The 12,836-nt window shown below is 46.1% G+C and overlaps 1 protein-coding gene across 1 annotated transcript; it reads left to right on the plus strand.

Moving 5' to 3' along the window:
* Positions 1 to 1,612: 1,612 nt before the first annotated feature.
* On the plus strand, positions 1,613 to 11,371 carry KRT75 (keratin 75). Its single transcript, XM_006870006.1, has 9 exons — positions 1,613 to 2,122; positions 2,721 to 2,935; positions 4,283 to 4,343; positions 4,675 to 4,770; positions 5,565 to 5,729; positions 7,549 to 7,674; positions 7,827 to 8,047; positions 9,571 to 9,605; positions 11,133 to 11,371. The coding sequence occupies exons 1-9, from the start codon at positions 1,613 to 1,615 to the stop codon at positions 11,369 to 11,371; spliced, it is 1,668 nt and encodes a 555-aa protein (XP_006870068.1).
* The last annotated feature ends 1,465 nt before the right edge of the window (positions 11,372 to 12,836 follow it).

Raw genomic sequence — 12,836 nt, forward strand, 5'->3', positions numbered from 1 at the left:
ACCAGTTTCCTCATCTACAAAATGGAGACTGAGTAGATTTCATATTTTTTCTAATTCTCCCATCCTTCAAAATCACCATAATAAGCAAGAAGTCAGTAGCTAAGGGAAGATCTAACAATGTTTCCATTTTACAGACATATGAATTGAGGCTCAGAGGAGTTTCATAACTTTCCCAAGATCCCATAACTAGTAAGCAGCAGGGCTAGGACTCAAACCCAAGTCATAGTAGAGATGGGGAGATGAGATGCAGAAAAAAAAAAAGCTGGATGAGAAACTTTGTAGATTCGCTAAAAGTTTATAGATGATAGGCAATACCAGGCACAGTCAAGAAGACTAGTAGGGTAGAGAAAACAAAATCTTCTCAGTATGCAACAATTAAAGCTCTTTCAATGAAAGGAAAAAGAGTCTGGGATTCCCAATCCTCAGGAGGCGTACCAATTTGGGCAGCTTCTGTGATGATGGAGCCTTAAAGAGAGCTTGGAGGTAGAGAGAGATTTATTGTATGCTGCCTTGTGCATTAGTTAATGTGCTTTAGTTTTGTCTTCCCAACAGAACCATGAGCTTATTATTAAAGAAAAAAAAAATGTGTATTGTTCTTCTGCTGAATCCACACAGGACTTGACGCACAACTGGCCCTTCAGTGATAGCCACTTGATTGTATTGGACGGAGAGAAGGCCAAACAAACATTTAGTAACCATTTTACAAGTACCAACCATTGCAAAATATATTTTCATATGTTAGCTCACTAAATAGTCATCACAAATTCCATTTTACAGATGCATCAACTGAGGCTCAGAGGAGTTTCATGACTTGCCCAAGACCCTGCAACTAATAAACAATATGACAAGGATTCAAGCCCAAATCTTTTTGAGTCTCACTACTCCTCTCAACAGAAGACAGAGGGCTGACCTTGAAAGCCACACTATACTGAAATAGGCATGTATGCACATACACTCTTATGCTCCAAAAAATTGTTTATGATTAAGAGTTTAAGAATAAAATAAAAGCGCAATCAAAATTGAATTAATTCCTAAGGAAGATGCATGTAGAACAGGATTTTCAAGATCAGAAGGGACAGCTTGGTGGGGGTGGGGTGGAGTGGGCTGCGCAGTTTTAGCTGAGAAAATGCTCAGGAATAGGAAGCACCCTAAAGAACAGGAAGTAATGCATCGCAGTCGTTTGTATTGACATAAGATGTTTGGACAGGAAGGAGTCGGTCCCAGGCCTAAGAAAGCGGTTTGGAAATGAGGCAGTGTTTGTTCAAATTCATCATAGGATGCATGATGAGGGCATGACTGAAAGCAATTAACATGCTTCTCACTCATCTGCTGATCAAGTTGCGACTAGAAAGGAGTTTCCAAGTGGGGGAGGGATGCCAGGGAGCCAACCAGTGGCTTTGACACCATCTTAAATGGGATGCTGAATGTGAGCTCAGGGCTGGCGGATGCCTAGGGGATGCCATCAGCAAGCCCTCCTCCATTAGCAGTGTTCCGCCCCCCTGGAGCACTATAAAAGCCAAGGGGGCCTGGGAGTCCCCAGAGACTCTGTCTCCTCTATCCGCCTTCACACACCTCCATCCAGGGCTTCTTCTCACTTCTGTCCTTGTGCACCATGTCCAGGCAGTCATCTGTCACTTTCCAGACCAGCAGCCGTAGGGGCTTCAGCACTGCCTCAGCCACCACCCCTGCAGCCGGAGGATCCCGCTTCAAATCCGTCTCTGTGGCACGTTCCTTGGGAGGCAATGGGGGTCTGGGAAGGATCAGTGGCACAGGGGCTGGCTTTGGAAGCCGCAGCCTATACAACCTGGGAGGGACCAAGAGAGTCTTGGCCAGTGGGTGCAGCAGCAGCTTCCGGAATGGCTTTGGCATCAGGGCTGGCAGTGGGTTTGGCTTCGGAAGTGGGATCAGCAGTGGATTTGGTCATGGAGGGGGCGTTGGAGGTGGATTTGGGGGTTCTGGCTTCCCTGTCTGCCCCTCTGGAGGCATCCAAGAGGTCACAGTCAACCAGAGTCTCCTGACTCCCCTCAACCTGCAAATCGACCCCGCCATCCAGCGGGTTCGGAAAGAAGAGCGGGAGCAGATCAAGACACTCAACAACAAGTTCGCGTCCTTCATCGACAAGGTGAGACAAGAACTTCATCTGTTCTACTGGGTTGGAGTTGAATAAACTTTCAAAGAGGCCGAGGCTCAGAGAGAGGATCACAATAATGCAATGGGCTCCTTGGAGGGGAGTACCTCAGTTCATGCAATCCTATGGGGCTGAGCATTTTGAAGGCAGGCAGCTTGCCACACTGAACCTTGATGAAATTTCTCATTGACCTCTCTTAAAGCCATGGTTGATATGGGTCAGAGTCAATACCTAGTGGAGAATTAAGGTGATCCTCCACAGGGAGGAGAAATTCCACTGAACAGACAAACTTAGTCACAAGAAAGCAGTGCCAAGGAATTTCACTCAAGAATATAGGTTTCCCCATATAGGTCTCTAAGCTTCTCCCACAGAGGTCTCTAAGCTTCACTACATTAATTCTACTGGAAGCCATAGGAGATGTTGATTGGGATGACTGCATAAACTTCTTCATTTTTGGTTGGAGTTGTCAATTGCATAGCTGCCATATGTGTGTCAAGTGAAAAATGTGCCTCTCTTCTCCCCCTAACCAATAGGAACATCTGAATCTACCCCCCAGCATCTCCAGATTTCATTCTTTTCTTCTCTGCTCCAGGTACGGTTCCTAGAGCAGCAGAACAAGGTCCTGGAGACCAAGTGGAACCTCCTGCAGGAGCAGGGCTCCAGGACCGTGAGACAGAACCTGGAGCCCCTCTTTGATACCTACATCAATGAGCTCCGGCGACAGCTGGACACTGTTACTTCCGAGAGGGGCAGGCTCGATGCTGAACTACGGAACATGCAGGATGTTTTAGACGATTTCAAAGTCCGGTAAGCAGGGGATCAGCTTCTGGCCACACACAGCTATCCCGGGATTCCTTTTTAAGAGGAGCAGAGAGATGCAAAGGAGCAGATGCCAGTGTAAGCTGAGAGCTCTGGAATTTGCAGTCATTGTCCCATAAGGAAAAGACAGCATGGTGTGGAGTCGTCAAGGGACCTGCATCTCAGGCATTGCTTGTAAAACGGTCTATTCTTACCCATCTACCTGACTGCGAAAAGACACTGGCATCAACCTAGAAAAGCATCGTTGCTCCCATTGGAAAGCACGAGATTATTTGACAGTCAGCATGTTATTTAGCATCTCTGGATGTGAGCTGTTATTACGATAGTTGGCATTTCCAGGGTGCACATTATCTGGGGAGTGAAGAGAAGTGACAGAGAAGTGGTGATGTGCGGTGGAGTCGGTTCCGACTCATAGTGACCCTGCATAGGGTTTCCGAGGCTATACATCTTTGCAGGATCAGGAAGTCTCATCTTTCTCCCATGTAATGGCTGGTAATTTTGAACTGCTGACCCTGAGATTAGCAGTCCGACTCATAACCACTAGGCTATTAGAGCTCCTGGACAGAGAAGTAGATGTATAATAAACAAAGCAGCCCTCTTCATGAGGCAAATTTTAACTGCACATCATTCAGGCTGCAGAGGTGTGGCATCCCCAGGAAAGGATGCGCCTATTTAACCACTTAGCAGACTTACCCTGGGTCCTTGAGTTCGAGCTATGCTCAACTGCCCCCTTGATGTTCAGTGAAAATATATCAGAATCTACCTAGAACAGTTTCCTGAACAGATAATATTCACTCCATAGTTTCAGCCTTAGACAGGAAATGTTTTTAAAGACTGGGACTAGTTGTTGGTGGTTGGATGCCATCAAGTTGGTCCCGACTCTTAGAGACCCTGCATAGGGTTTCCAAGGCTGTAAATCTTAATGGAAGCAGAAAGCCTCATCTTTCTCCCATGGAATGACTGGTAAATTTGAACTACTGACCTTGCAGTTAGCAGTCCAGCATGGAACCACTACACTTCCAGGACTATAAAAAGTGGAGTTGCGTAAGTACATATTTCTATTCCCACAAGTTCCATGCTCATCTTTTAGTCTTGGTAGAGAGAGAGAGAAAAAAAACTTCTAACAGAAGAATTTAATCCTATTTTATAGAGGGATAAATAGAGGTTCAATGAATCATGGAAAGTCACACGTAGGTCAGTGGAAGAACTGGAGAGAATTTGTAGTCTCTTTGATTCGTGGTCACTTTGCTTTTGCTACACCATAATAGTCCTCCTCACCCTAAGGAAGAGTTAAATTGAACACTTGCTCAATAGCATACCACCTTCCTCTTACAGATATGAAGATGAAATCAATAAGCGTACAGCTGCTGAGAATGAGTTTGTAGCTCTGAAGAAGGTAAGTGGAGATGCCTCTCCATGGAAAAGATTCTAAATGGGACATTGAAGTGGGGTGGCATAACTCTTAGACCATTCAAGAAAAGTCAGGTCAACCTTGAGAATATCTGGAGAACTCACCCCTACTGAAATGCTCCCTTTGTATTCATGGCTCCACTGGCCCAAGGAATTCGAGTTCCCAGGAGTCAGTGTATCACCCACCCCTCCAACCCCTCCAAATAGAGTTGGTTAAAAAAGCAACCCAGGAGCCCAGAAAGAAGTTTTCTCAGCTTCCTTTGAGCACTCTGCTTGGTGGGAGGGTCTCAGAGGAGAATCCTGTGCTGTCGTTCCAGGATGTGGATGGTGCCTACATGAACAAGGTGGAGCTGGAGGCCAAGGTCAACTCTCTGACTGATGAGATCAACTTCTTCAGGATGCTATATGAGGCAGTAAGAGTCTGCAAATATTTGTGTTTCTCCTAGGTTTGGAGCTTAGAAAGAAATGGATGCTTCAGAAAGTGTCACTCAGTACCTCTACCTGGTGCTATGGCCCAAATATTCCAGTCTGAGGCTTTGAGGGTAGTGGGGATTGGAGATATTGCTTGAAACCACATGAAACCTCACCCCATGGCAGAACAACCCTTAGCAAGGAGGGGCACGCTGATTCTCAAATTGCAGGTCCCAGGTGAAGCATTATAAAAGATTTCCTGCCTTTTCTCTTCCTTTCCCAGAAAATCTCAGAAAGGTCAGCTGCCCCTTAATCCATTGGCCAGGTGCTTCTTGTCCTCTGAAGATGCCCTGCTCTGACACTGCCTCTCTGAAGGCAGAGAACGCGGTCTGTGGGAAGGGAGAGAAAGAGAGAGTGGTGAAATCACAATCTGCAGGGGCCACAGGGTCCTAAAACCACTAAATCCTACTATGCTGTATAGCATAGAACAGCATATGCTATATTTAACTTGAATACATAGGACACTTACCAGCCTTCACACCAGGGAAGCCCATAGATGGGTACTGTAAAAAACAATCTTGAGCGATCACTCCCATCACATTGCTATGGGACAGAACCTTCCTGGGACACTCTGAATATCAGTGAGTGTATGAGGAAGAGCTGGAGAGAACCTGCTAGGAATACTAAACAAAGAATTCCTGACCTAGTGGGCAGTCAGCTGTGGCTGTGTGATCTCAAGAGCCCTTCAGTTCAGAAGTTGTAAGTCTCAGTGATGCTGAGTTTACTGCATCTCTAGGAGCTGTCTCAGATGCAGAATCAGGTCAGTGATACCTCCGTGGTCCTGTCCATGGACAACAACCGCAGCCTGGACCTGGACAGCATCATTGCTGAGGTCAAAGCGCAGTATGAGGACATCGCCAACCGCAGTCGGGCTGAGGCTGAGTCCTGGTACCAGACCAAGGTGAGTGTGGGCATCTCCGTGATAAGTTTCAGGTCTGGTGTTCTCTGTTGCCTCATATCTTTATTAACCTCTTGGCCACAAGCCTCAGGGAGCACGTGAACACTTCCATTTATTTCAACATGGTGAAAACTTCTTAGGTTCTATGAAATACATGTGGATACCTCATCACTCATACTAATATGCATCTCCACCAACCCCATATTACTTAGGCTCTGAATGAGACTTCAGAATAACCAAGCAACAGTCATAAGACAATTACCCAATAGTCTATATACTCACTATATATTTACTGGGCCATGACTACATGCCAGTCAGAGGTATAGAGTTATGACTGAATATACTGCAGAGAACCCAAGCTCTAGGAGGCCATGAAGTGATTGGACAATCATGGAAAGAAAAAAATATGACATTAATAAAAACCTTCCAGGAAAAGGTGGGATTTTCAATTCATTTGGAAGCAGTGGGAACAAAAGATTGCCAAGATGATGAAGGTACTTAAGACTTCCTGTGGGGCTGGAAGACAGGATTGAGCACTTGGCCATCTAAGAGAGCCAGTATAGAGAAGAGGAAGAGGGAGGTTGGAATAGCCATACAGAGCTACTAACCCAAGGCTCAGATGGCCAGAAGGAGGTTTGGCTTTGGAGGGGTATAGATTGAACAATCCAATCCAGACCCTTATAGGGCAGTTGCTCACTCAGCCCTTACAAGTGGCTCTTGTCGGATGCCTTGCCCTGTGTACTCTTTCTGTCCCTTCTGGTCAAAAGTATAGTGGACAGGAACCAGGGGGTCTGGTGTCAGTTCTCCACACCACAGAGGCAGCCCCTTGACAGTAAGGGTGTGAAAGACTTTAACCACAAGGTAAAGTGGTTTGAATTGATAGTGAACAATTTCTGCATGGTTGTGGCGATTGTGCCTTTTAATTGTGTTTGTCTGGGTACAGAGGAATCTATGCTATTCAGCATTTCAAAAATGGACAGATCTTAGCTCAGGCAAGGCTTCATCTTCAGCTGAAAAAGTATGTGTACCACTTCAGTCTACTAGAGGAAATGGGTCCTAAAGTATTGTGTCCCAGATATACACCAGTAAAAAGGAACCAGAGATACCTGAAAGCCACACATGTGCCTTTTACATCCTCTGCAACATTCAACACTACTTACCCCATCTCCTCCCCAGTTCTCCAGAATTGATGTTTGAAGGAAGGTCCATCAAAATTCATGGTTACTATTGATCTGGACACATACCCCACAACCAGAGCCTTCCCAGAGACAGTGACCAAGTCATCTTCTCACTCCTGGAACTTGCCATGTTTCTTCCTCCCCAGGGTCTTTACAGGCTATGTCCTCTGTCTGGCAAGCTCCCACCCCTACCAGCACCCACTCTCCTACAATAGCTGTTGCTTATGGCATTCTTTCCCAAGCTCCAGATCACAGCTCAGGCAACTCCAGCTCCAGAAAGACTTCCCAAATCTAGATCAGAAGATTTACTCTACACTCTTCTAGGACCTTGTTCATTTCCAAAGGGTCACTTATCTCAGTTTGGAATTACAAATTTAATCATATGCCAATTTGGTTACTGTCTATCTCCCCATTAACTGTAAACTTCAGGGGAGCAGAGGCCTGGTTTGCTCATTGTGGTGTCCCCAGAGCCAGTACATGTCTGGCAAGATGTGCTCAAAGAGCGTCACCTAAGGAAATAAGTGAGGAAGTGAATGCTCAGAGGGTGAATGTCCTGCTTGTGGCACGTAGGGCCACAGTGTGTACATTAGGAGCACCGGGGTAGGTGTTTGACTCAATGACTGAGTCTGCTTTGATTCCATCAGTATGAGGAGCTACAGGTCACAGCTGGAAGACATGGTGATGACCTCCGCAACACCAAGCATGAGATCTCCGAGATGAACAGGATGATCCAGAGGCTGAGAGCTGAGATCGACAGCATCAAGAAGCAGGTAAAGGTTTGGCTGAGTCAAGGGTTCCCCACACACTTATTCCTTAGGTCATTCTTCCATGCATACAGAACTCCTATCCCAAAGCATCAAATATGCAGGAGCTGTCAAAGGAAAACCCAGGTAGGGTTCATGGCTTCCTCATGCCCTTGCAGTGTGCCAGCTTACAAACAGCCATTGCCGATGCAGAACAGCGTGGAGAATTGGCCCTCAAGGATGCACGAGCCAAGCTGGTGGACCTTGAGGATGCCCTGCAGAAGGCCAAGCAGGACATGGCCCGGCTACTGCGCGAGTACCAGGAGCTGATGAATGTCAAGTTGGCCCTGGATGTGGAGATCGCCACCTACAGGAAGCTGCTGGAGGGCGAGGAGTGCAGGTGAGGGCAGATGTACTAATGCCAGCCTCAAAGCAAGTTGAGCTCACCCAGCTATCTGGACATTCTTAGGAGCTCAGATTGATGCAGCTCTCTGCTCACTTGGAAAAGAAAGTCAATACAGGTAGAACTGGACTATAGCAAATAATATGACAAAGATTGCTTTCAGGCCAGTAAATCATTATGGATTCCTGTATTGGAGATGCAACTACTTTTAGCACCGATAGAGAAAAAAGAGGAAGACCCCCAGCGAGATGGATTGGCACTGTGGCAGCAGCAGTGGGCTTAACAACAATTGTGAGGATGGCACAGGACTGGGAGGTGTTTTGTTCGGTTGTGCATAAGGTCACTATGAGTCAGGATTGACTCAGTGGCACTTAACAACAAATAGAAAATCAGGATCTGATCATGTCTAAGTAATCAAATCAAATTGTTACATGACCGGTCTGGGGCCTGGGGTCTAAAGGCTCCAAACTGAAAATAAACTGCCCTAATTTGGAACTGAATGGTTTACTTCTAATAGCTACCTGACCTTGGGGAAGGCAGTACCCCTCTCTGGATTTCAGCTTCTTCGCTGACAGAATGAGGGGGGCTTATCACAGGGCCTCCGAAGCTCAGTATGAACTTTGTGCTCTGCCAGTTACCAATTACTAAATTTCTCTGTTTACTAGATTACTAACTACCTGTGTTCTCACCTACAAAAAGAGGATAATAAAAGTTTAACTAAGTAAAGTACACTGAAGTTCTTAGAATAATCCCTGGCATCAAACAAGTGCTCGATAAATGTTACCTGTCATTCAGTTTAGTAATCAAAGACATAGACTTGCAATCAAATGAACCTGACTTCTAATCCAGCTTTGTCACTGTGAGCAAGTTAGTTAACCTCTCTAAGCCTCAATTTCTCCATTTGTAAAACTGAGATAATGGTACCTATCTAATGGGGTTGTTGAAAGACTTAAGTGACAGAGTGTAAGTAATAGGTAGTCCATAAATGCTAGCTCTTTTTAGTGTTCTAAATATGCATTTATGAATGAATACTAGTTGAGACCTCAAGATAGTTGTGCAAAATTACTCAAGCTGCTAAAATAATAAAAGACTGATTATTGCTATTATTATTTTTATGACTCAGACACCTCTCCACACCTCTATAATATATAAAATCCCTCGTGCTGGTCCAGTGCATGACAATGGTCCATTGTTGAGAGAGAAATCTACTTGCTATGTGACAAGCCCCACATTTCCAATTGACGTCAATGTATGATTGGTTTTAATTTCCTTAAAATGTGATCTGAGATGACAGGTTTTACTTCTATGTATCTCAAATGCCATATTATTTTATTAATTAGATTATTATTTTCAATACTACTAGTATTTAAATAACATCAACCTGCACTACTTCTGCAATAAAAATAATAAAGCATTTTAAATGCTTTTAAATTGTTCTCAGTCACAAAAATGCCATTTCAAATTCCTGTAAGCAGATGGACATGATAGTAACTTTCCTTTTCCCCCCTCCTCCCAACCAGGCTCAGTGGAGAGGGTGTTTCTCCAGTGAACATCTGTGAGTATGAAATCATTCATGGGTCATTTGGCGTGCATGTGGTTGGGGGGACGGTGAGAAGATGGGCACACAGGAAGGTGGGAACATGAGCTCTTAGAGGGGATCCTACAAAAAGGGTTCATTTTGAGACGGTCTTAGATTTTGAATTCATTAAAGAGAGCTCTGTAGGATAACCACCAGTTGGTTCCTTGGGAACCTTATACAGGTCACTATGAGTCGGAACCAAGATGACTGCACTTAACAACAACAACATAGTAAGGGAGAGTCATGGCACAATTCTTACCTCTTTGTAAGTGAGACATCACAGAAGTAGGCAATGGGAGGATTGCACTAATTACTTGGCATGGACTTACAAGACTCATGGGACATGCTTCCAATCTCCCAGGATTCCACGCCTTTCTTGCTGGGATTGCCTGTCTAACTAAGAGAGGAGCTTTCAATGTAGAGAGAATTTATGAGCTATCCTGATCTGCCTTCAGCCTTTGGAAGGAGCCTTTCTCTAGACACAGAGCATGGAACCCCACTGCCTGGCTTCCCACTGTAGAGTACAAGTACAGAAAGTCCCCTGTGGGTTCCCAAGGCAGCTGGTCAGTTACTCTGAAACAGGAGAGGAATTTCGGAACATTAACAAGCTGATGCAGGTCGGGGCCAATAAGAGCAAAGCCATCACAGAGGTTAGTAATGGTCATGAAGCCAACAGAAATGACTTTCACAACCTACACTCTCCACGTGAGTTGCATTTCCTTTATGGAGAATTCAAGATTAGTTAATATTTCTAGAAGACAAAGTCCTCTGAACCACTAAGTATTCTCCTTTCTTGAAATCCTTGTTTAGTGGTTTCAAAGACACTTAAAGCTAATTTTGATACTGCATGGAAGAACCTCTGAGGCTTCCTTTCTATTGAAAGCACCTAAGAGTCCATCTTTTAATTTCAATGTTCCTTTCACTGAGTGCAAAGTAAGGTACTAGAATGTTTAAGGTAATGAGTACTTATAAGTTAAGAACAGGCAGAGAGGGACAAAAAGAGTTGACTAGCCAATGGACTCATCTGAAAATCAGTCTATCAAAAATATCCAGAGGCTCAGAGCGTCAGAGTATGCAGGCTGGGAGATACCAAGGAAAGAACATGAGTGCCCCCGCTAGAAGCCCCCAGAATTAAGGAAGACACCAGAGCAAAGCCCAGAGAGGGAGGTAGGGACAGAAATAGCAGCAGGGAAGAGTGAGACAGGCTCAAGAGGAAGGCAAGTGGACTGGGACAGCTTCCAGGAGGAGAGAGATGATCAGGGAGGTCTGAAGAAGAAGAGTCACTGAGCAGCAGAAGTCATTCCAGTTTAGAAAATGTCCAGCTGGGGAAATGAGCTGAGGCAGAAGGCAGTGATCTCACTAAGCGGGAGGGGAAGGCTAAAAGGAAACATACAGCTACCTGAAACCACCCTCCATTCCAAGTACCACAGGGTACAGGCCCTGACAGCCCCTGGTGTCTCCTCTCCTGCTCTTGGTTCTGACATGTCCACTCTCTTCCTGTAGCTGTGGTCACCAACACTGTTTCCAGTGGCTATGGCAGTGGCAGCGGCATTGGAGGAGGAAACCTGGGCCTCGGTGGGAGCAGCAGCTATTCCTTTACCACTAGCGGTGGGCACAGCCTGGGTACAGGGCTCAGGGGATCTGGCTTTAGTGCCAGTAGCAGCCGGGGTCTAGGGGGCAGTGGCTCAAGTGTCAAGTTTGTCTCTACCACATCCTCCAGCAGGAAAAGCTACAAACACTAAGTGCAGCTACTCCCCCTGTCTCACTGTGCCCTGGACAGCTAGGTCCTTCTCCTTGTTTCCTCCATAGGCCCATCTGTGTGGCCAGGAGACCTAGAGGCCCTACTATCTCCCATTCCCTGGCCTCTGCCCCTCTAAGAGTCTACAGACCACTCAGGGTCCCCTTCTGTGTTCTAGACACACAAAGTCAAATCCCACTTGCACATCAGCTAATCTTGCAACCAGGCATTCTTGCAATGTCTCCCTCCTTCCTCCTCCAGATGTGGAAATGGGGGAGACTCTGTCTCCAAGGCCATCTCAATGCCATGTTGTCAGCCAGCCTGGCTCACAGTGCTTATAAGCTACCTACTGGAAGGGGTGCTCCCTTCATCCCCTCCCTGGAATGTGTCTATTAAAATGCATGTGTAATGTATTTTGGCTCCGGTTCTTTGTTTGCAATGGTGAGGAACACGGAGTGATTTTCCTCCTCCTGGCCTCCTCCCAGCACATGGAGTCACACAAGGAGAACTCAGAACACATCAGACCATTTTCCTTCCTTCACCTTCATCAGAGTCAAGATTGGGAAGAGGGGAGGGACTGGTGCAGAAGTTTTGGGTGGGTGACGCCAGACAGCCTGCCCTCATCTCTGCCCACTTCTTGCTACCTCGTTTTGGGATGCCTTGTTTGGGAAGCCCTTGGGCAGAAACCCTGCCTATCCTCCTCACTCTATATGTCATGAAGGGCGATGCTGTCCCCTCCCAAAACCAGACTGCTCCAGGGACACTGACGCAGGGTGGGCGGCCCTGCCCTCCGCCAGCAAAGAGGCTGATTGTTCCCTGACAGTTTCAAACTTGCAGACAAGAGCAGAGAAATAACAGGCCACTGAGCAGAGTTAAAAGTCAGCCCTAGGGGCAATGCTTTCACAGTGCAAGGAGCCATTTAGGCCCATAATTGTGGATAGCAGTGAGACATCCAGGAAGCTACCACATCCCTGAATTTACAAGCCTCCTGGACCCCTCTCATCAGGCCTGAGCCCAGAGCAGCACAGAGGGGACCCCCAGAATGAAGAAGCTGTTGTTGTGGGGGTTGGAGAGGCTGAGTTCAGTACTCAGAAAGGCTCAACACTGAAGGGAGCTATAAGACAGGAATCTGAAAAACAACTTCCCAGAGAAAACAGCAGAGCATTAAATGACAAGGAAGGGAGAAACCATGAATCAGGAAGAGAGGCATGAGTGTAAAGCCAAGGGGGTAGAATCTGGAATGGTTGCGAGGGGGAATGCAGTAGGAAGAAAAGAGAAATGACAGTGAAGACAACTGTTAAATGCCCCCAGCCCCATCATGGTGGGCAAGTTAAGATGTGGGGAGGAAAAAGTGGGGGAAGAGACATACAAGACTTGTGGAGGGGACAAGAGTTTGACCACCTGTGTTCTAATGTCCACTTCAACATTTACTAACCCTGTGGACTTAGACAAGTCTCTACTACAGTGTG

The sequence above is a fragment of the Chrysochloris asiatica genome, unplaced genomic scaffold (assembly GCF_000296735.1).
Source record: "Chrysochloris asiatica unplaced genomic scaffold, ChrAsi1.0 scaffold00138, whole genome shotgun sequence".
NCBI classification, from domain to species: domain Eukaryota; kingdom Metazoa; phylum Chordata; class Mammalia; order Afrosoricida; family Chrysochloridae; genus Chrysochloris; species Chrysochloris asiatica.

What these genes read in the sequence shown, in the direction of transcription:
- KRT75 (XM_006870006.1), top strand. Translation starts at nt 1,613, where the DNA reads ATGTCCAGGCAGTCATCTGTCACTTTCCAGACCAGCAGCCGTAGGGGC. An exon ending in TCGACAGCATCAAGAAGCAG is followed by an intron (nt 7,675 to 7,826) that starts GTAAAGGTTTGG and finishes ATGCCCTTGCAG; the next exon opens with TGTGCCAGCTTACAAACAGC. An exon ending in TGTTTCTCCAGTGAACATCT is followed by an intron (nt 9,606 to 11,132) that starts GTGAGTATGAAA and finishes CTCTTCCTGTAG; the next exon opens with CTGTGGTCACCAACACTGTT.